Consider the following 24,551-nt stretch of genomic DNA (forward strand, 5'->3'; position numbering starts at 1 on the left):
TTAATCTTCCTAATGAAGGTTTGAGGGCCTGTCCTCTGATGCTGGTGGTAGTAGGTGGTTTCAACTTTTTACCAGAGGTGGGCCTAGATAACCTTACATACATGAGTTCTCAAAGTGGTGCGGGATGGCTGTGCCCTGGACTTAATTCATCCCCTTCCTGACGCCTTTTTGATAGTTCCTTGCCATCCTCGAATCAAGGTGGCAACTGTAAGACAAATCTTGACATAATTCAGTTAGGAGTGGTAGTGCCAGTTCCAACTCGGGAAGAGAGGACTGGGTGGTGTTCAGTTTATTTTGTAGACCCAAAGTCCTTTCGACCTATTCTAGATCTTTTTTTTTTTTTTTATTGTTACATTTGTATCCCACATTTTCCCACCTATTTGCAGGCTCAATGTGGCTTACATCTTACCATAAGGCGATCGCCAAGACCGGTATGGAAACAAATACAGTTTGATATTAGAGTCGGGTAAAGTTAGTATATTCAGGTGCCTAGGGATCGAAGATAGGAAATAATATATAATGTCCAATACAGTCTATGGTTTTGCTGTGTTGCAGATTGGAGGCATCTAGGTTAGGTCGGCGGGGAATGCTTTTCTGAAAATGTAGGTCTTTAATGATCTCCTGAAGTTTAGATGGTCATAGATTGATTTCACAGTCTTTGGCAGTGTATTCCACAATTGTGTGCCTATGTAGGAGAAGTTGGTTGCATAGGTTAATTTGTATCTGAGTCCTTTGCAGCTTGGGTAGTGGAGATTCAAGTAGGTATGTGATGCTCTAGTTCTGTTTCTGGTTGGGAGATCAATCAGGTTGACCATATATCCTGGGACTTCACCATAGATAATCTTATGGACCAGTGAATCAGTTTCTGAAGCCTTCATATGGAGACACATATTGGTTATTGTAGCAGGCCAGATAGGAGGGTTTATCTCCTTTAGATCTCAGAAGCAAATTTTCATATCCCAATCAGAGACTGTGGTTTTAAGTCTTGTCAGTATTTCCAAATCTGTGCACTCCCTTTCAGCCTAGCTACAGCTCCCAGGACCACGTCCAAAGTTATGGTAGTGGTTGCAGTGACATTGCACAAAGAAGGTATTTTGGTTTACCCTTACTTAGACAACTGTTTGATAAGAGCAGTGTCTTTACAGGAGAGTGAGATTGCCATAGCTTGAGTAGTGCACTAATTGCAGGACTTAGGTTGCTTTTGGATAATTGATCACCCATCCTTTCTCCAGGATATGTATTGGTATATTTGAAGTCAAGTTCTACACTTGCCTGGGAAAAGTTTTTCTCCCGAGGGAGAGCGATGATGTTATAGAGCTGGATTCACAGCCTCTCTTCTCTTTCTCAAAAGACCATTTGTCATTACCTGCAACTTTTAGATTCTATAGTGGCAACTTTGGTAAAGTTCCATGGGCCAGAATGCACATGAGACATCTACAGTGATTCCTTTTCTCTTCATTGGTTTCCTTAGTGTCAGGAGCTGGATGTGAAGCATCCTTTCTCTTAAGAGGTACAAAAGAGTCTGTAATGATGGTTGCAGATGGACAGTCTGTTCAAATCAAATAATTTGGATCCTCTGGACTGGGTTTTGGGCTGTCATGCAAAAATTGTGGAGCATAACTGGCATGAACAAACTTGGCTCCCAGAATAGTGCCAAGCAAATAGGGGCAGAGTAACCTCCATTTGGCGAAAGAAAGTAAAAATATCTCAATACAGCGTTGCTTTAATAGAGACCCAGTTTTCAAAAAAAAAAAAAAAAAGTTTTGGTGTTGATACATCTTTCACAGTTTTGTCCTACTCAGCGAAGAGGTGGAAAACTTTGTCCTCTCTGTCTTCATCAAGGATACTTGTAATGGAAGCAGATGAACAGTTGTAGAAGCATAGGAGCTAGCTTTGTAGGTGTCAGTGAGTGCTGAGCACCTTTGGTATTGACCAACTTCCTTCAGTGTGACCAGAGAGGGGTAAACTATACTGTGTGTGGCATTCCTATTCATTTTGAAATGCTGGTACCTATGTATGGCAACTCCATTAATTGGGTAATAAGACCAATGCTGGGCAGCTTACTATGGTCTGTGGTCCGATCATGGCTGGGCAGATCTGGATGGCTGGAGTGTGGTTTTGGTGCCAACTTTAGTAGTTGGGGAATAAGGCCAGTGCTGGGCAGACTTCTACAGCCTGTGCCCTGAAAATGGCAAAGACGTATCAAGTATGCATATGCAATATTGCTTCATACCATATGCTATGAATTTATCTTGTGGGCAGAGTGGCTGGACCGTACAGGTTTTTATCTGTCATCTACCACGTTACTATATATCTACTATAATAAAACTCGCCCTCAACGTTCTGAAGTCACTCAGTCACTCACTGAAGGGTTCATGGATTCATGGTGGTGAAGCCACAACACTGACCATGTCTCTCTGCCCCGCCCTCGCATGACGGACCAATCAGAAAAAACACACTCAACATTCTGAAACACAAAGAACCATCACAACACCGTTCCCAGGCAACACTAGGCAACGTAAGACGGACCAATCAGAGGAAACTACGTGACAATAAGGGAGGAGCATTCACCAGCAGAATGGCTCATTATCTGGGCAGCACGGAGAGCACAGAACCACCGCTGGAACGAGAGAAGAATATTCCTGCTGTGGGTATGTGCAAAAATAGACCGGGGGGGGGGGGGGGGGGGGGGGGGGGGGGGGGGGGGGGGGGGGGGAGAAATTTTTAAATGCCTAATGCCAGTACTGAAGAGTGCCAGAGGGCCTATAGCACAGACTATATTTGGGATCGCATGACATGGAGTCAGAGGAGCCGGAAAACAACGTGCCCGTCACCATCTGGGACGTGGGCGAACAGGACAAGCTGTGGCCCAGCTGGAAGGATTACCCGCGACCCAGCCAGCAGCAAACAGCGACCAAGGAAGGGGGGGTAGTACTCCGTCCCTGCCTAGGAATCGCTGGAGACTGGCTGCCAAACTAACGAAACAACCGCACACCGACGCACCACCTCCATCATTCGAAAGGCATCCACTCTTTCTCCAACAGAAAAGCAAACTAATAATACAAAACAAACAAAGAATACATGGTTTCTCAGGCGGCTGCAGGTAACTCCCCACCCCCTTCCTCTTCCCCTTTTGCCAAAGCGGCCAAGGACGTGCCCAACCATCCCCAGCCTCAGGCAAGCTGTCTCCCACCTCGGGTATTCCCCGAGCACCCGGAAAAAGACGGCGCTGATTCCTGCAGCGCATAAATGTTCCAGCATTCCCCTGCAGCCGTCAACAACCTGCACACACACCGCACCCTCACACACACACACAAAAAATAACTCTGTGACACATACACACACACACAAAAAAAAACCACATGCTAGCGCCCGTTTCATTGGTTTTGGAAACTGGCCTTTTTTTACTTATATATATATATATATATATATATATATATATATATATATATATAATTAAAAGTCCTCAAAGATTGTATGTCCCCCTGTGGAGACAAGGTGTCTCTCCCTTCACAAACATCTCAACATACTTCATTGCAGATTGCTTCTGCAGAAATAATCTGATAACCCTAATCAAGGTGTCCTTTCTAACAATCTGTTCTTCAGACTTTGAAAAGGATTCACCTGCTCTTTTCTCTAGACAGACCCCAGAAGATTCCTTAGACCCCTGAAGAAAGAGCTGACCCATCTCTTTATGTAGGTTTGTTTCTTATGAGGTTATAAACTTTTCAGTTTCACACTGTTCGTTCTTCTATTTAGTATCTTCTTACAGTGCCTTCCCATTATCATAAGCAGAATCCTCATATCCAAAATGTAAATGTGCTCTGAAACTTCTCTTCAAAAAGGTCTTCCCACAAGAATAGCCCTGCCCCTTATTCTGTTACGGTTCCACGTTGGTCAGCTGCAACTTACTACTATGTGTTCTCTCATTGTACTCATTTACCTTTTTATATGTTTGATTGCATTGTAATGAAACTTTCTTTCCCTCTGTGTTTTCCTCTTGTGAATAACTCTGTTTTACCCTAGTTGTCTTTTTTGTAGCGTTGCCCCGTCCTCTTATTTTACACTTTTAACCTCTTTAGATGTATCTTATAATTTGTGGTATATCAAAAATAATTTTAAACTTGAAACTAGCAAAAATTACCTTTCACAGTTCAGCAGTAAGGTGTTGTGGTAGCCGTGTTAGTCCATTTTTACAGGTAATAGAAATAAACCAAAACATAGAAAAGAAAATAAGCACTCCAATGACCATTCTTGCAGGAAGAAGGTAGGGGTGGGTTATGTAAGATATAAAAGCATTCCAGTGACAATCTCACATGTTGATCTTCAAATAATTCAATGCAAAAAGTGTGAAGAAGGATGCTATATTGGAGAGACAATCAGATGTGAAAGACAAGAATCAGTTAGCACAGACATATTAAACATCACAATGCCAACCACCTCTGTGAGACAGCACTTTACAAAACCAGAACACTACATCAGTGATTTTTTTTTTTTTTTTTGGTAAAAATAACAAAAGGAAATTTAAAGACAATCCAGGAACGCAAGAACTTTGAAGTTAAAATAATGAGATATTTTGACACCCACCAGACAGAACCCGCGTCTCCAGCTCGCCCGTGCGCCTAGTTAACTCAGAGGTAAGGGCTGTAAGTCCTGTAAGCTGCTCCGCTAGTTGACTGAAGCGCGAATCTAAGGTGTGTACAACCGCCTTTGTGAGCTCTACCAGCGATTCTGCTGGTGCACGGGGTGGGGACGCGGGCGGCGAAGCCAGCACCATTTTGTTTTCTGCTCCGCGGAGTTGGTCGTCTTTCCATTTCGTTACTTTTGCAGCCGCCGACATTTCCTTATTCACCAGGACTTTGTCCATACACTCTTACATTGACAGTAAGTTCGTTTTTCCCACTGTTTCAGGCCTGAGGGCGCTTCTGGTATCCAGTTAGAGGCTGCCCTCGGAGCTGGTGATGTAACTCACGTCCACCACCGCTCACTGCATCACGTGACCTCCGCCCACATGATTCTTATCGACGATTGTTATACATTGACCATGTTTCCCACTGTCCTTATTGCTATCCCATATCCATTCCTCTCCATCTTCCTATGCCTGCCTTCTAACGCTCATTTCCTTCTGCACCCAATTCCTTCTATGTTCAATTTACTTATCCGTTAACCCCATTAATATTGCGTTTACTACAAATTGTATATTCTTTTTTACGACTATTGTAATTCTTCATATTGTAACTATGTAAGCCGCATTGAGCCTGCCATGTGAGGGAAAGCGTGGGTTACAAATGTAATAAATAAATAAACTTAACAAAGATCTGTGTTTTCTCTAACATTATAAACCATAAAATTATACAGCATTGTCTCTCTTGTATCACCTATCCATCTCTCCCTGTCTCTCAAACTCCCAGCTCTGTTTCTCACCTAACCCTTCCCTCCCCTTTTCTTGTGAGATTCATTGGAATGCTTTTATGTTTCACTTATCTAATATAATAATTTGCTTTTTCAACATTTGAATGTGTCTCACTGGGATCGTAACCTCTCCTGACATCACTGGCCCGCACTAGAACCCTGCTTGCCTGACGTCAGGAGATGTTACTACTCCTAGCAGGGAGGCGGGAAGCGCGCAATGACGAGAGGGCAGTGATGTTGCTCTCGAGGAGCTGCTCCTCCAAAGTTCTGTGGCTGCCTGGTTTCGTAACAGGCCCTGCTCTCGAGTCAAAATGTCATGATGTCAGAGGGCGGGGCCTGTAACGAACTCTCTCTCTAAGCCAAACGAAACCACCTTCCCACGAGGTCGCCGCCCCTGCAACTCCCCTTGAAGTCGCAGGCGCTTCACAGCAAATAAAGATGATTCGTAAGTTTGTCCTGAGCAGTGCCAGCCACCTATCAGCACGTGGGGTCAACGGCGCTGGGGAGCACACGAGCTGGCTGGCAGGCAGAGCTTGCGTACGTCGCGTTGGTGAATAGGGAAAGAGCATGGGCTCCCGTTAGCATGACGTACGCGGAGTTGAGCTGGGAGATGCGGGGAGGGCGCAGCGAAGTTGAAGCGCAAATCTCTCTCTCTCTCTCTCTCTCACACACACACACACACACACTCTGCTCTGATACACACACACTCTCTCTGTCTCTCTCTCACACAAACTCTCTCTCTGACACACACACACACAAACTCTCTCTGACACACACACAAACAAACTCTCTGTCTGGCACACACACACACAGCATATTAGCAGCAAAACTGAGACATCGGAGCATCGCTCAGCCCCATACAGAGGAAACTGTACACACACATACACTCTCTCTCTCTCTCTCAACCAACCCCCCCCCCCCCCCCCCCCCCCACAGCATATTAGCAGCAAAGCAGAGGCGTCGGAACATTGCTCAGCCCCATACAGAGGACACCCGCAAACCACTCTCTTTCTCACACACACACACACTCACACTCTCTCTCTCTCTCTGTCTCTCCGTAACACACACAATCTCTCTCTCAGCCAAAGCCCCCTCCCCCCCCCAAAGCATATAAGCAGCAAAGCAGATGTGTTGGAGCATCGCTGAGCACCATACAGAGCACACCCACAAACCTCACCTTTCTCACACACACACACACACACACACACACACACACACCCACACCCACACTCACACACACACCCACACACACACTCTCTCTCTCTCTCTCTCTCTCTCTCTCTCTCTCTCTCTCTCTGTGACACACACACACTCTCTCTCTCAACCAACCCCCCCCCCCCCCCCCCCAACACACACAGCATATTAGCAGCAAAGCAGAGGCGTCGGAGCATTGCTCAAAGCCATACAGAGTACAATCGCAAACCTCTCTTACACACACTCACACTCTCTCTCTCTCTGTCTCTGTCTGACACACACACACACTCTCTCAGCCAAACTCCCCCCGCCCCCCCAACCGCATATTAGCAGCAAAGCTGAGGCATCGGAGCATTGCTCGGCCACATACAGAGGAAACCCGCAAACCTCTCTCTTTCTCTCTCTCTCACACACACACACACACTCTCTCTCTCTCTGTGACACACACACACACTCTCTCAGCCAACCCCCCCCCCCCCCCCCCCCCCCCCACAGCATATTAGCAGAGCAAAGCAGAGACGTCGGAGCTTCACTCAGCCCCATACTGAGGACACCTGCAAACCTCTCTTTCACACACATAAACACACTCTCTCTGTCTCTATCTTACACACTCTCTCTCTCTGTGACACACACACACACACACACTCTCTCTCTTTATTAGCCACCCCCCCCCCCCCCAACAGCATATTAGCAGCAAAGCAGAGGCGTCGGAACATCGCTCAGCCCTATACAGAGGACACCTGCAAACCTCTCTTTTACACACACACACACTCTCTCTCTGTTTGTCTCTGTTTCACACACACACACTCTCTCTCTCTCAGCCACCCCCTCCCCACAAACAGCATATAAGTAGCAAAGCAGAGATGTCGGAGCATCACTCAGCCCCATACAGAGGACACCCACAAACCCCCCTCTTTCACACACACACACACACACACACACACACACACACACACACACACACACACACACACACACACACACACACACCCCCGCCCCCCAGCATATGAGCAGCAAAGCAGAGGCGTTGGAGCATCGCTCAACCCCATACAGAGCACAACACACAGATTAAAAAAAAAAAATAATAATCCGCATCTCATACCCCTGGACCATATTTTCCATTATACACCCTTCCCAATTATTCCTTAACATCACAGCACATTTCTCCTAACAATTCCCTTACAAACACACTCGCCATTAGATGATAACCTTGCTAGCGCCCGTTTCATTTGTTCGAGAAACGGGCCTTTTTTACTAGTATATTGATATTTGTCAACATTTGCTCATTTCTGATCTGAAGAAGGTGTTGCCTTTGAAAGCTAATCAAAAAAATTTATTTAGTTCAATAAAAAGGGTATCTTATTTTCTTTGTGTTTTATTTCTATTTATTACAGTTCAACAGGAAGCTAATTGAAGTTTTTATTATTTTCTAAAATACATCTATTAATTTGCAAGATGGCCTATTGTCTATTAACTTCAGAGCAGTGTGGATAATTGTAAAAAGAAAGCACAAAGAATATATTTAGTTACAAGAGAGTACTCTCACAGGCTTACAGGCGTGGAAAATGTAAGAAAACACTTGATTTCCCAAAGAGCACTATAAAACATTAGCTAAGGCCATTAAGATACAAAATATTAACTGGACAGGGCAGGCAAGAACCATTAAACTTTCATTTGTCCAGAAGATAGACAAGAAAAACGAACCCCTAAAGCAATGTTTCCCAAGTCAGTCCTGGAGTACCCCCTTGCCAGTCGGTTTTCAAGATATTCATAATGACTATGCATGAAAGTGATTTGCATATAATGGAGGCAGTGTATGACCTTCTTTTAAAAATATTTTATTTGTCTGGAAGGTTGGTTCTCAATTTCAGATTTTTAAGTCTTTTGTCATGGTGATTACAATTTTTTTTTTTTTTTTGCATTTGTGATATAATGTAGTAATTTTTTTTTGTTTTAATAGATTCGGATATGGCTACACATCCCTGCTGTGATGCAGCACATTATACCCTTTAGGACCTATGTTATAAGGTAAAGTTTGGAATAGCAGTTAATTTCAGTCAATTTGTTATCTAGATCAACTGGAATAATGGTAATGCTTAGAATTTTATATAGCACAGTCAGTTTGTCTGCTAGACCTGTCCTATTCCGTTTCTGGGGTCCTATCTAATATTCTGTCTTTCAAGATATTGATGAGAATTCATGAGAGAGATTTGTTTATTATATTAGGTCTGTAGTGTATTTTGTATACTTATGCATATTCATTATGTTTGTTAATATATTGCCATTTCTAAATAAAGTTTGCAGTGGTTTACAAAAGAAAATAAACAAAATATAAAATGGCAAAGGAGCGCCAAAAAATATAGAAAAGGACCTCTTAGACAAGGGGACCAACACATCATCAAGCGAACTGAAGTTGTTTTTCTGCACAGGGTAGAGAGGTGCCTGTCACTAGCGTGCCACAGTGGAAAACCAAAAGCAAGAGTAAAAAAGAGTTTTGAGGAAGGACTTAAAAACGCGGAAATGAGAATTTGGATCTCAGGGCAGGGGGAGGTCATCCCAAAGCTTTGGGGCTAAAAATAATGTGGAGTGCCATTTTGATTCATTATAGATAGCCTGATTTGTTTTTATTTTTAATTTTATTCTTGTTGCTCAGGTCTCATCAGAAAGCATATCCTTCAGCAGATCAGTTTGCAGGTTATTGTCCTCTCCCCTTATCCTGAAGCCATGCAGGAAAATTAATGATCTTTCAGTATTGGGCATGCTCCCCTGTAACCTCTTATCGTCCCAGTCTGCTGTTGGTCATTTAGAAGGTTTAGACCTCTTTTCAGGGCTTCCTTGATGAGACTTCTTATTGAATTAAAAATTCATGGGATAGTAGATAGTGCCCTGTCTTGGATTGGAAGTTTGCTAAAAACATACTAAACAAGAGTATTTTTTTTTTTAATCTTTGAGTTTTCAAAAAGATACAAAAAGTAATATATACAATTATAAGAAATGAACACATACAATACAATCAATAAATTGCCAAACAACAAAAAAAAAAAAACACCCTAAAATAAATACAATAAAGCAAACCTAACGTATCAGTAGGTTAACAAAAAATGTAGTAAAACAGTACATGTGCATATTTTTATAAAGGACAGAGTGACCATATATACAATTATATAGAAGTGTCAATTAATAAAGATGACCATGTCTTATGAAAGGACAAAATATGACCAGACTTTATGGCAGCTATTTCCTCATAGCGCCCATATGAACAAAGTAAATTCCACCATTCATGAAAGGAAATGTGAATTATTTTTCCAATGCAAAACAATTAAATGGAAGAGCAAGTAAAATCATCAAGTTAAACTATTTTGCATTCTTTTAATGGAATTGATAAACCAGGGGTGGATGCTTTGAGAATTAACAATTTACACAACAAAGCATCTGAAATAGCAAATAATTTTTGAAAAATGTCCCATATCGATTTCCAATATGGTTGCAAGTTACAGCAAAAAAAAAAAGGCATATGGTCAATAGATCCCACTGCAGATCGACATGACAAGCATAAATTTGATACATTACGATTTACTTTAGCAAGCTTCACAGGCGTCCAATAGGATTTGTGAAAAATATAGTAAGATTGTAAAAGAGCAGCTGATAAAGAAGAACGGTTGTTTTTTTTCCCCCCCAAAAAAGTTCCCATTCCTTGTTTGATAGTGAAACATCTAGTTCCTTTTCCCAGTAAGAGGTGGAACATGTATTCAGTTTAGACAGTTCCAGGAGGTTATATAATGTTTATGCACATTTGGGAACCATGAGGGATTGATATAAGCTATTGACGCTTGAAGTCAAGGTCTGATAAGCTAGTGATGTAGGATAAAGTTGATTAATAAGTTGAGCAAGACAACCCCAAAAGGCTCTATGAGTATAGGGAATATTATAACAAGTATAAAAATCCTGAAAAGCACCAACAATAATGTTGGTGCTTGACAACAAATGAGCAGGCAACCAAATATTGCCAGAAAACCATATTTTACAAAGCATAGAACATGATTTAATTGGGAATAAAGAGTTATGCTAAATGGAACTATCCATAGAGTTTGACCATTTAAAATTTAAAAGAAAACAAACAAGATTAATTGATTGTGAGTTGCCCTTTAATATTAAATGGTCTACAGTATAATGTAACTTATTCATGTTTGGAAGTAAGCTTAAAGGTAGAGGAAATATTTTTTTTTGTTTTAAAAACTACCCATCTAGGAGTATCATGTGAGAAAGATGGTGAGTACTACTGTTTGGCCTGAGATATCTGAAAGGCTAAGTGGTAAAGCTTAAAGTCTGGTATATTTAAGCCCCCAAGACTTCTAGGAAGTTGAAGTTTTTTTAATGACAATACGAGGCATGGAGGATTTCCAGAGGAATTTAGAAATTAACACATTGTTTTTTATAAAATGAATCTTTAATATAAGAATCATACTAAGGATAAAATTAAGTTTTGGTTCAGTACCATTTTTAGATTTTCAATTTTACCTCACCAAGATAAGTAAAGCTTGGTTCATGAATTTAAGAGATCAGTAGTAATTTGTAGGATATTAGATTTATTAATTTTTAGAGTATCCTCAGGAAAGGTGCTGTAATTTATATCTAAATGTTTTAGGTTATTAGATTCCCAAATTAATGAATACTGGGTAACAGATTTTAGTACAAATTTAGAAAGTGGCATAACAGCAGATTTTGACCAATTGACTTTGTACCTTGAAATCTGCGAAAATGCATTGATGCAGTTAAGGATGTGAGGAATAGAGTCAGTGGTTACATACATTAAGACGTCAGCATATATGGACAACTTAAATGATTCACAAAACAAACAGTGGATACAATAAAAGTCCTCTCACAATGAGTGTCTTCCTGAACAAGGTCTTTATTGAAAGCTACACGATTGACCCGACACGTGACGTGTTTTGGCCGTAAAGGCCTGCGTCAGGGGTCAATAACATAAACATAATATAAACAATATACATAAACATATGAATGCTATTAAAAACATGTTTAGACCATTAAACAACTGAATAAAATGTAAAGTATATCAAATAATAAATAAAATATAAAATATAAGGTATAAAACATTGAGAAATAGAATAATTCACATAGAGAGAATGAGAGCAATAAGAATAAAAATGTGATAAAATGCTCATAAAATTGTGTAACGCAGGAATGAGAAATATACCTAATAATATCTGAAGAAGAAAAAAAATGCCTTGTGGGTCAGATGAATAATAGCACATAAACTGCTAAAAGACATATCTAAAATAAATGTATAAATCAATAAATACATGCTGTACATACAATCATATATAGCAAAACATAACCAGAAAATAGGACACAGAAAACTGAACATGGATCTCAAGATCAATATAAGTAAATAATTATTAAAAATTAAAATAATGAAAAAATAGTAAAAATAAAAAATGGATGATGAAAAATACCAAAATACAGGTAAACAAATATGAATGTCACTATGCCTGGAACATAAAAGTGAAAATGAAAGTAAAAAAACAAAATAAATAGAAAAAAAAGATTAAAAATAAAAATAATATTAAACACCAGAGGCATGTAAGTGAAAAATACTTGCAAATGCTGAGATATGTGTGAATACCAAAATGAAAGGCAAAGTGAAAAGGCAGCGCACTGCCCTTACACTGAGTAAACGGCAATGAACTATAAATAACCCCCATCATCTAACATGGATAAAAATATGACGCTGCACACTGTACCTAGAAAAATGATGAAAGCAAAAAAACTAAAAAAAATAAAATAAAAATAAAAATGTGGCATATAAAGAATAATATGCTGGGAAAATGTAAACGCAACCAAACTGAAGACGCATGACGCCACACACTAGGCGTCAAAAAAACGGAGCATGAAAACCTGGACGTGACAAGATGTTAAAATATTCTAAAAACTTATCTATATATAATGAAACATAAATACAACATCGCCTACATAGCATTTAAGAGAATAAAACATGAGAATCTACTGGGTGCTAATACACACTCCAAAAAACGGCAGCCATTCAAGTGACTGTAAAAACTGTAAAATAATAAACCATGAAAACCCCTTGGGATAGTAATCGCTGCTTGGTGCTGAAAAGGGCGCTGATACACCAAGCAGCGATTTCTATCCCAAGGGGTTTTCATGGTTTATTATTTTCCCTTTTCAGCACCAAGCAGCGATTACTATCCCAAGGGGGTTTCATGGTTTATTATTTTACAGTTTTTACAGTCACTTGAATGGCTGCTGTTTTTTGGAGTGTGTATTAGCACCCAGTAGATTCACATGTTTTATTTGCTTAAATGCTATGTAGGCGATGTTGTATTTTGTTTCATTATATATAGATAAGTTTTTAGAATATTTTAACATCTTGTCATGTCCAGGTTTTCATGTTCCATTTTTTTGGCGCCTAGTGTGTGACGTCATGCGTCTTCAGTTTGGCTGTGTTTACATTTTCCCAACATCATATTCTTTATATGCCACATTTTTATTTTTCTTTTATTTTTTAGTTTTTTGCTTTCATCATTTTTCTAGGTACAGTGTGCAGCGTCATATTTTTATCCATGTTAGATGATGGGGGTTATTTATAGTTCATTGCCGTTTACTCGGTGTAAGGGCAGTGCGCTGCCTTTTCACTTTGCCTTTCATTTTGGTATTCACACATATCTCGGCATTTGCAAGTATTTTTCACTTACATGCCTCTGGTGTTTAGTATTATTTTTATTCTTTTTTTATTCTATTTTTGTTTTTTACTTTCATTTTCACTTTTATGTTCCAGGCATAGTGATATTCATATTTGTTTACCTGTATTTTGGTATTTTTCATCATCCATTTTTTTTTATTTTTACTATTTTTTCATTATTTTTAATTATTATTTACTTATGTGTATTGATCTTGAGATCCTTGTTCAGTTTTCTGTGTCCTGTTTTCTGGTTATGTTTTGCTATATATGATTGTATGTACAGCATGTATTTATTGATGTATACATTTATTTTAGATATCTCTTTTAGCAGTTTATGTGCTGTTATTCATCTGACCCACAAGGCAATTTTTTCTTCTTCAGATATTATTAGGTATGTTTCTCATTCCTGCGTTACACAATTTTATGAGCATTTTATCACATTTTTATTCTTATTGCTCTCATTCTCTCTATGTGAATTATTCTATTTCTCAATGTTTTATACCATATATTTTATATTTTATTTCCATTTCATCAAGCAGATCAATCCTAGACTGGTGGGTTGTGTCCATCTACCAGCAGGTGGAGATAGAGAGCAATCTTTTGCCTCCCTATATGTGGTCATGTGCTGCTGGAAACTCCTCAGTATGTTCTCTATCTCAGCAGGTGTGTGGTCACACAGCAGCAGCTCTGGCTAGGTCTCCAAGCCTAATTGTTTAGGTGTTGTTGAGTACCTGGGGTTGAGGGCTCTTCTTGAGCAAGTGCAAATCTGGTGGTGCCAGGTCCCTCCTTTTCTCCCCCCTCCCGCTGGCTCCGTTTAAAAAAAACAAAAAAAACAACAACAGAAAAATAGACGTCTTTGAGAGAAAAACGTCTTTGGATGTAGCTGCTCACTGGGACTCCAAATCGTTGCAGCTCGGAGCAGAATCAAGTAATTTTACCTTTTACTAGCGGGCAGGGGGTTCCCCGAACGGTCTCCACGTGGCTATGGCGTCGGATGGCAAGGGTGCAAAGAGATGCTCCCCAGACCGCGTGCGCGCGTCTAGCGAGGAAGCAGGGGGTTGAAAGGCAGAGACGCCTTTTTTGGCGCCGGGAGAGTTCCCCGGGTTTTCCTCTGGTGCAGCGGTTTTTCCCGCCTTAGGCGCCCATCCCCCGCTGGCCGCCCTCCCGGTTGTGGCCGGCCACGCTGCTTGGACGGCTTCTTCTTGGGCCGCCCTTGAGGTGGGAGACGTTAATAGTATGGTCGCCCTTGACTCGAGCGACAGTAAAAAGTCGGCGAAATTAAAGCGCCATTCTTCCCGCGCGGCTCCTTCACGGAGTGTCGTGGCGGACGCCATTTTGGATGCGCAGCGCGCCTCTCCCCCGCTCTTGGGAGCGCAGGTTGAGAGTGCCTCTAGGGCCGTGGCCCAGGCTGCAGAAGTGCACAGACTGGGGGGTTTCTCCCCTGAGTTCATTTTGCTGCTGCATCAGGCTTTTCTTATGCAAAACGCTGCCCCTGCTCCCCTGTCTGATAAGGGTGATGTGGCCTCCATGATCAAGCGCCCTCGGGTGGATCTCCAGGCCCTAAGGGACTCTGTCTCCTCTGATGTGGATGAGGGCAGCGTATCTGAGTTCTCCCAAAGGTCCTTAGGGGATTCTTTGGAGGAGACTGATCCCCGCTCGGATGGAGCGGATGACCCCTCTGCAGCGCGGCTTTTTTGCTCAGAGGATTTACCCAACCTGTTAGTGCAGGCCATGGGCATTTTGAAAATTTCCTCTCCGGAGGAAGGCCCTCTCTCAGCCTCAGCTGGCTCAGCCATTATGCTGGGAACTAAGCGCCTGCCTAGAACCTTCCACGTTCATGAAGCCATGCAGACTTTAATTTCGGCTCAATGGGATTCCCCTGAAGCGAACCTTAAAGTAGCCAGGGCTATGTTACGTCTGTATCCTCTGCCTGAGGGTGAACGGGAAGCCTTTCTCTGGCCTACAGTGGATTCTTTAATCACTGAGGTGACGTAAGAAAACGGCTCTGCTGGTGGAAGGAGATTGGAGGCGGCCGCCCTGAGTTTGCATGCCTTGGTTTGCGGCTCCTATGTGGCCAGGGCGTGCCTGACTGTTTTGCAGCGGGCTTCCCCCTCGGATTCTTCCTTGAGGGCGGACTGGCCGGCCCTGGAGTCGGGCTTGGCCTGCTTGGCAGACTTGCTGTATGATGTCTTGAGAGCTTCGGCTAAAGGTATGGCTCAGAAAGTCTCTTCCTGGCGGTGGCTCTGGCTTAAGCATTGGTTGGCTGACAACGCCTCAAAATCTCGCCTAGCCAAGTTGCCTTTTAAAGGCAAGCTGCTCTTTGGGGATGAACTGGATAAGATTGTGACGGAGCTAGGCACATCTAACGGCAAGAGGTTGCCGGAGGTCAGGGCACGGGCCGGCAGTGCTCGCCCTGGTTCCTTCAAGGGCCGATCTCAGGAAGCCCGTCGGTATCGCCCAGGCAAGTCGACCTCCGCTTCCTCCTCTTTCTTCAAGCGGAACTTCTCCCCCAAGCAGCATTCCTTTTGCAGGGACCGCTGTCCCGGAGGTTCGTCCTCCGGTCCTCCCCCAGGGTCTCGAACCCGATGACGGAGCCCTGGTACTTGGCCCAGAGTAGATAGGAGGACGGCTATTCTCGTTTCTGGGAGAGTGGACCAGGGTAATTTCAGACACTTGGGTTCTGGAAGTCATCAGAGACGGCTACAAGTTGGAGTTCTGCCGACACTTGAGAGACGGGTTTGTGGACTCTCCCTGCAAGTCTCCAGTCAAAGCAGCGGCAGTGCAGCAGACTTTGGACAACCTGATCCGCCTGGGCGCGGTGGTCCCTGTGCCAGTAGATCAACTTGGCAAGGGACGTTACTCCATTTACTTTGTGGTGCCAAAGAAGGGAGGTTCTGTTCGGCCTATTCTCGACCTCAAGGGAGTCAATCAGGCCTTGAAAATACGGCACTTCTTGATGAAGACTCTCCGCTCTGTAATAGCTGCGGTGAAAAAAGGAGAATTCCTGGCATCCTTGTACATCAAGGAAGCTTACTTACATATTCCCATCTGGCCGCCTCATCAGCGCTTCCTGCGCTTTGCAGTCCTGGGCCGCCACTTCCAGTTCAGAGCCCTCCCGTTCGGGTTGGCTACTGCTCCGCAGACCTTCTCCAAAGTAATGGTGGTCATCGCGGCTTACCTCTGCAAGGAAGGAGTGCAGGTCCATCCCTATCTGGACGACTGACTGATCCGAGCCCCCTCTTATGCAGAGTGTGGGAGAGCTACGGACAGGGTTATTGCTCTGCTGAGCTCCCTGGGATGGATCGTCAACTGGGAGAAAAATCAGCTGCGCCCGACTCAGTCCCTGGAGTATCTGGGAGTTCGATTTGACACCCAAGTGGGCAGAGTGTTCCTGCCAGACAACTGGAGCGTCAAGCTTCGGACCCAGGTGGACCAGTTCCTAGCATCCTCTACACTTCGGGCTTGGGACTATGTGCAGCTGTTGGGCTCCATGACGGCCACGATGGAGGTAGTGCCCTGGGCCAGGGCCCATATGAGACCACTACAGCACTCTCTTCTGCGGCGGTGGAATCCAGTTTCGGAGGATTACGCTGTATGCCTTCCCTTGGATCCAGCGGTGCGCAAGGCGCTGAGCTGGTGGCTGAGGCCAGATAAGCTGTCCGCAGGAATGCCTCTCACGAGCCCAGAGTGAGTTGTCGTCACGACGGACACCTGTTTGACGGGCTGGGGAGCCCACTGCCTGGAAAGGACGGCGCAGGGGCTTTGGTCTCCTGCAGAGGCGAAGTGGTCAATCAACCTCCTGGAACTCTGAGCCATTTGGTTGGCGCTTCTAGAGTTTCTCCCGGTCCTGGTGCTGAGGCCAGTACGGGTCCTGTCGGACAATGCCACGGCTGTGGCCTATGTCAATCGCCAATCGCCAGGGAGGTACCAGGAGCGTCCCTCTAGCCAAGGAGACCATGAAGCTATGCCTGTGGGCGGAAGCGAATCTGGAACAGCTGTCAGCGGCCCACATTGTGGGAGTCATGAATGTCAAGGTGGACTTTCTCAGTCGCCATAATTTGGATCCCGGAGAGTGGCAGCTGTCGGCTCGGGCGTTCTTGGACATCACGAAGCGCTGGGGCCAGTCGAGCCTGGATCTGATGGCGTCCTCGGCCAATTGCCAAGTGCCGCAGTTCTTCAGCAGAGGACGGGACCCTCGATCTCTGGGAGTCGATGCTCTTCTACAGCAGTGGCCGACACAGGAACTTCTCTACGTGTTCCCGCCCTGGCCCATGATGGGCAGAGTGCTGGGCCGGGTGGAAAAGCATCTGGGCCGGGTGATCCTGGTCAGTCCGGATTGGCCCAGATGCCCCTGGTATGCGGACTTAATCAGGCTCTCAGTGGACAGCCCTCTGAGGCTGCCAGCGGAGCGGGGCCTTTTGCATCAGGGTCCCTTGGTGATGGAGGATCCCTCCCCCTTTGGTCTTATGGCCTGGCTCTTGAGCGGGAGCGGCTGAGGAAGAAGGGCTTCTCAGACAAGGTCATCGCCACTATGCTGAGAACGAGGAAGCGCTCTACTTCTACTACTTACGCCAGGGTTTGGCGTACCTTTGCATCGTGGTGCGAGGCAGGCTCTCTATCGCCCTTCACTGCTCCAATATCTTCAGTGTTGGCGTTCCTGCAAGAGGGTCTGGAGACAGGCCTGTCGCTCAGTACACTGAAAGTCCAGGTGGCGGCTCTAGCTTGCTTCAGGAGCCGTTCGAAGGGTGCTTCCCTGGCTTCGCAGCCAGACGTGGTGCGCTTTCTCAAAGGAGTTAATCACCTGCGCCCTCCTCTGCACTCGATAGTGCCTACGTGGAATCTCAATCTGGTGCTACGGGCCTTGCAGAAGCCGCCTTTTGAGCCCTTGTCGAGGGCATTGCTGAAGGACCTGACGTTGAAAGCGGGCTTTTTGGTGGCTATCACTTCAGACAGAAGAGTCTCCGAGCTTCAGGCACTCTCCTGTCGAGAGCCGTTCCTGCGGTTCACTGAGGCAGGAGTGTCGATTCGCCCAGTGCCTTCCTTTCTGCCCAAGATTGTTTCTCGCTTCCATGTGAATCAGCAGCTTGGTCTACCCTCCTTTCATAGGGAGGATTACCCAGAGGAGTACCCTGCTCTCAAATGTCTGGATGTGAGATGAGTTCTGATCAGATACTTGGAAGTGACCAATGACTTCCGGAAGTCGGATCACCTGTTCGTGCTGGTCGCAGGCCCTCGTAAGGGTCTGCAGGCATCTAAGCCTACTGTGGCACGTTGGGTCAAGGAGACGATTGCGGCAGCTTATGTGGCTGCAGGGAAGCTTCCGCCTATTCAGCTGAAGGCGCACTCCACTAGAGCACAGGTGGCATCGATGGCAGAGTCCAGATCCATCTCCTTTGAAGAGATTTGTAGAGCGGCAACTTGGGCGCCGGCTCATACCTTCTCACGACATTACCGCTTGGATGTGGCTGCTCGGGCCGAGGCCCAGTTTGGAGCTTCAGTGTTGCGTTGAGGGATTTCCATGTCCCGCCCTGGGTGAGTACTGCTTCGGTACATCCCACCAGTCTATGGATTGATCTGCTTGATGAAATGGAAGGTAGAATTATGTATCATACCTGATAATTTTCTTTCCATTAATCAAAGCAGATCAATCCATAGCCCCGCCCAGACATCTGCATTGTTTTTGTTCTGGTTATATTTCAGGTTCAGGTTTAATCTTCAGTTCCTGTTCAGGAGGACTTCGTGTTCAAGTTATTCCAATTGGATTTTCCTTGAGTTGAGACGATTTTGTATTACAGTGAGCTGCTGCTTCCTCTCCCCCCGTTTCGGTGGTGGCTGGATTGATAAGTAAATTATGCCGACGCTCTCTCCCGCTTCGTGCTGCAGTAGGGTAGCTTTGTATCCCTCCTGCTTCGGCGGTGTTTGGGTAAGCCAGCTCCTCCCGCGGTTGCGGTAGTAGGATAAGCCAGATCCCCCCACATCGGCGGGTGTGGTGTCCCTCCCCCGCTTTGTGGGGATGAGCTGGACGGATTCCCCTTCCCCGCTTCGGAGGTGGTGAGCTGGGCAGAGTGTCCCTTTGTGGGTGTAATTCTCTAAGTGCTGAGTCCTGCGGATGGAGCTTTGATATCGACATACTGTGGAGTTTCCGGCAGCACATGACCACATATAGGGAGGCAAAAGATTGCTCTCTATCTCCACCTGCTGGTAGATGGACACAACCCACCAGTCTATGGATTGATCTGCTATGATTAATGGAAAGAAAATTCCATATCATCATGCTGATCAATCCATAGACTGGTGGGTTGTGTCCATCTACCAGCAGGTGGAGATAGAGAGCAAAGCTTTTGCCTCCCTATATGTGGTCATGTGCTGCCGGAAACTCCTCAGTATGTTCTCTATCTCAGCAGGTGGTGGTCACACACAGCAGCAGCTCTGGCTAGGTCTCCAAGCCTAATTTTTAGGTTTTGTTGAGTACCTGGGGTTGAGGGCTCTCCTTGAGCAAGTGCAAACCTGGTGGCGCCAGGTCCCTCCTTTTCTCCCCCCTCCCGCTGGCTCCGTTAAAGAAAAAAAAAAAAAAAAAAAAAAATTTTGGACGTCCTTAAGGGCGTTTATTTCGACGTTTATTTAAACGTTTATTGCAGCTACTCACTGGGACACCAGGTCGTTACAGCTCGGAGCGAGAAGCAGGTAATTTTTACCTTTTTATAGTGGGCAGGGGGTTCCCCGATCGATCTCCACGTGGCCTATGGCGTCGGAGGGCGAGGGCGCGAAGAATCGCTCCCCGGACGGTGTGTGCGCTTCTAGCGGGGATGCGGGGGTTTTAAAGTCTGATTCGCCCTTGTTGGGTGTCAGTTTGGAGGCTGGTCAGTGTCCCGGGTCTTCCTCCGGTGCGGCGGTTTTTCCCGCCATAAACGCCCATCCCCCGCTGCTCGCCTCCGCCATCTTGGCCGGCCACTCTGCTCGGACGGCTTCTTCTTGGGCCGCCCTTGAGCTGGGAGACGTTCATGCCATGGCCGCCCTTGATTTGGGCGACGGCAAAAAAGCGGCTAAAGTTAAGCGCCGTTCTTCCCGCGCGGCTCCTTCGCGGAGTATCGCGCCAGACGCCATCTTGGATGCGCAGCATGTTTCTCCCCCGCTCTTGCGAGCGCTGGTTGAGGGTGCGTCTAGGGCTGTGGCCCAGGCTGCTGAAATACACAGTCTGGGGGGTTTCTCCCCCGAGTTTATTTTGCTGCTGCATCAGGACTTCCTTATGCAAAACGCTGCCCCTTTTCCCTTGTCCGACAAAGGGGTTGAGGCCCCCGGAAGTAAACGCCCTCGGGTGGATTCCCAGGCCTTAGAGGACTCTGTCTCCTCTGATGTAGATGAGGGCAGCGTATCTGAGTTCTCCCAACGGTCCTTTGGGGATTCCTTGGAGGAGACGGATTCCCGCTCGGATGGAGCGGATGACCCCTCTGCAGCGCGGATCTTTCGCTCAGAGGATTTGCCCAACCTGTTAGTGCAGGCCATGAGCATTTTGAAGATTTCCTCTCCGGAGGACGTCTCTCCCTCAGCCCCTGTTGGCTCCGCCATTATGCTGGGGACGAAGCGCCCGCCTAGAACCTTCCACGTGCATGATGCCATGCACACCTTAATTTCGGCTCAATGGGATGTCCCGGAAGCGAGCCTCAAAGTGGCTAGGGCTATGTCCTGCCTCTATCCTTTGCCTGAAAGTGAACGTGAGGCCTTTCTTTGGCCTACCGTGGATTCTTTAATCACGGCGGTGACTAAGAAAATGGCGTTGCCGGTGGAAGGTGGCACGGCCCTAAAAGACGCCCAAGACAGAAGATTGGAGGCGGCCTTAAGGTCGTCCTTCGAGGCGGCTGCCTTAAGTTTGCAGGCCTCAGTTTGCGGCTCCTATGTGGCCAGGGCATGCCTGACGATTGTGCAGTGGGCTTCCCCCTCGGATCCTTCCTTGAGGGCTGATTGGCCGGCCCTGGAATCGGGCTTGGCTTATTTGGCAGACTTACTGTATGATGTCTTGAGAGCCTCGGCTAAAGGTATGGCTCAGACAATCTCTGTGTGGCGCTGGCTTTGGCTGAAACATTGGTCTGCTGACCACGCCTCTAAGTCCCGCCTGGCTAAGTTGCCTTTTAAAGGCAAGCTGCTCTTTGGGGTCGAGCTGGACAAAATTGTGACCGATCTCGGCACGTCTAAGGGCAAGAGGTTACCAGAGGTCAGGGCTCGGGCCAGTGCTCGCCCTGGTAACTCCAGAGGACGGTTTCAGGAAGCCCGTCGGTACCGCCCAGGCAAGTCGGGCTCCTCTGCCCCCTCTTCCTTCAAGAGGAACTTCTCCCCCAAGCAGCATTCCTTTCGCAGAGACCGCCGTCCCGGAGGTGCGCCCTCCGGTCCTCCCCCAGGGTCTCGTACCCAATGACGGGGCCCTGGTCCATGGCCCAGTGCAGATTGGAGGACGCCTGTCCTCGTTTCTGGGCGAGTGGACCAGGGTAACTTCAGACGCTTGGGTGCTGGAAGTCATCAGAGACGGCTACAAGCTAGAGTTCTGCCGACCCTTAAGAGACGGGTTTGTACTCTCTCCCTGCAAGTCTCCGGTCAGTGCAGCAGACCTTGGACAATCTGATCCGCCTGGGTGCGGTCGTTCCGGTGCCAGAAAATCAGCTTGGCAAGGGACGTTACTCCATTTACTTTGTGGTTCCAAAGAAAGGAGGTTCTGTACGGCCTATCCTCGACCTCAGAGGGGTCAATCGGACCTTGAAAGTTCGGCACTTTCGCATGGAGACTCTCCGCTCTGTTATAGCGGCAGTGAAGGCAGGGGAGTTCCTGGCATCCTTGGACATCAAGGAAGCGTACTTGCATATTCCCATCTGGCCTCCTCATCAACGCTTTCTGCGTTTTGCAGTCCTGGGCCGACACTTCCAGTTCAGAGCCCTCCCGTTCGGGTTGGCTACTGCTCCGCGGACCTTCTCCAAAGTAATGGTGGTCATCGCGGCCTTCCTGCGAAAGGAAGGAGTACAAGTCCATCCTTATCTGGATGACTGGTTGATCCGAGCCCCCTCTTATGTAGAGTGCGGCAAAGCTGTGGACTGGGTGATTGCTCTTTTGAGCTCCCTGGGGTGGATCATCAACTGGGAGAAAAGCCAGCTGCGCCCGACTCAGTCCCTGGAGTATCTGGGAGTTCGATTCGACACCCAAGTGGGCAGAGTGTTCCTGCCGGACAATCGGATTGTCAAACTTCAGGCTCAGGTGGACCAGTTCCTAGTAGCCTCTCCACTTCGGGCTTGGGACTATGTGCAGCTGTTGGGCTCTATGACGGCCACGATGGAAGTAGTGCCCTGGGCCAGGGCTCATATGAGACCACTATAACACTCTGCTGCAGCGCTGGACTCCGAGGTCGGAGGATTATGCTGTGTGCCTTCCCTTGGACCCAGCAGTGCGCAAGGCGCTGAGCTGGTGGCTGAAGACAGACAAGTTGTCTGCAGGGATGCCTCTTGTGACCCCGGATTGGATTGTCGTCACGACGGACGCCTCTTTGTCGGGCTGGGGAGCCCACTGCTTGGGAAGGACAGCGCAGGGGCTCTGGTCTCCTGCAGAGGCAAAGTGGTATATCAACCTCCTGGAACTCAGAGCCATTCGGTTGGCGCTTTTGGAGTTCCTCCCGGTACTGGCGTTGAAGCCAGTATGGGTCCTGTCGGACAATGCCACGGCTGTGGCCTATGTCAACCGCCAAGGAGGTACCAAGAGCGCCCCTCTAGCCAAGGAAGCCATGAATCTATGCCAGTGGGCGGAAGCGAACCTGGAACAGCTGTCGGCTGCCCACATTGCCGGAGTCATGAATGTCAAGGCGGACTTTCTCAGTCGCCATACCTTGGATCCCGGAGAGTGGCAGTTATCGGCTCAGGCGTTCTTGGACATCACGAAGCGCTGGGGCCAGCCGAGCCTAGATCTGATGGCGTCATCGGCCAATTGCCAAGTGCCGCGCTTTTTCAGCAGAGGACGGGACCCTCGATCTCTGGGAGTAGATGCTCTTCTCCAACAGTGGCCGACACAAGAGCTTCTCTATGTGTTCCCGCCCTGGCTCATGTTGGGCAGGGTACTGGACCGGGTGGCAAAGCATCCGGGCTGGATAATCCTGGTGGGTCCGGACTGGCCCAGACGTCCCTGGTATGCGGACTTGATCAGGCTCTCAGTGACGACCCTCTGCGGCTGCCAGTGGAGCAGGGCCTGTTGCATCAGGGTCCCGTGGTGATGGAAGATCCCTCCCTCTTTGGTCTTACGGCCTGGCTATTGAGCGGCAGCGTCTGAGGAAGAAGGGCTTCTCAGACAAGGTCATCGCCACTATGCTGAGAGCGAGGAAGCGCTCTACTTCTACTGCTTACGCCAGGGTTTGGCGTACCTTTGCAGCGTGGTGTGAAGCAGGCTCACTTTCTCCCTTCACTGCTCCAATTTCTTCAGTGCTGGCGTTCCTGCAAGAAGGTCTGGAGAAAGACCTGTCGCTCAGTTCCCTTAAAGTCCAGGTGGCGGCTCTGGCTTGCTTCAGGGGCCGCCTGAAGGGTGCTTCCCTGGCTTCGCAGCCAGATGTGGTACGTTTTCTCAAGGGAGTTAATCACCTGCGCCCTCCTCTGCACTCAGTGGTGCCTGCGTGGAATCTCAACCTGGTGCTAAGAGCCTTGCAGAAGCCACCTTTTGAACCTTTGTCGAGGGCATCTCTGAAAGACCTGACGTTGAAAGCAGTCTTTTTGGTGGCTATCACTTCAGCCAGAAGAGTTTCCGAGCTCCAGGCACTCTCATGTCGAGAGCCTTTTCTGCAGTTCACTGAGGCAGGAGTGACTATTCGCACAGTGCCTTCCTTCCTGCCCAAGATTGTTTCTCGCTTCCATGTGAATCAGCAGCTCTGTCTCCCTTCCTTTCGTAGGGAGGACTACCCAGAGGAATACTCTGCTCTCAAATATCTGGATGTGTGACGAGTCATCATCAGATACTTGGAAGTGACCAATGATTTCCGGAAATCGGATCATCTGTTTGTCCTGTTTGCAGGTCCTAGTAAGGGTCTGCAGGCTTCTAAGCCTACAGTGGCAAGATGGGTCAAGGAAGCCATTGCAGCGGCTTATGTGGCCGCGGGGAAGGTGCCGCCTAACCAGCTGAAGGCTCACTCCACTAGAGCTCAGGCAGCCTCGATGGCAGAGGCCGGGTCCGTCTCCTTGGAAGAGATTTGCAAGGCGGCAACTTGGGC

The 24,551-nt window shown here is 46.9% G+C and overlaps 1 protein-coding gene across 1 annotated transcript in view; it reads left to right on the forward strand.

Annotated features, from left to right (window-relative positions):
* The window catches only part of USP34 (ubiquitin specific peptidase 34), a 1,418,841-nt gene that overhangs the window by 165,843 nt on the left and 1,228,447 nt on the right, over positions 1–24,551 (forward strand). Inside the window, 1 exon segment of the mRNA XM_030196176.1 lies at positions 8,567–8,634. Coding sequence (XP_030052036.1) covers positions 8,567–8,634 — 68 coding nt within the window.

Source organism: Microcaecilia unicolor, chromosome 3, assembly GCF_901765095.1.
Source record: "Microcaecilia unicolor chromosome 3, aMicUni1.1, whole genome shotgun sequence".
Taxonomy (NCBI): Eukaryota; Metazoa; Chordata; class Amphibia; order Gymnophiona; family Siphonopidae; genus Microcaecilia; species Microcaecilia unicolor.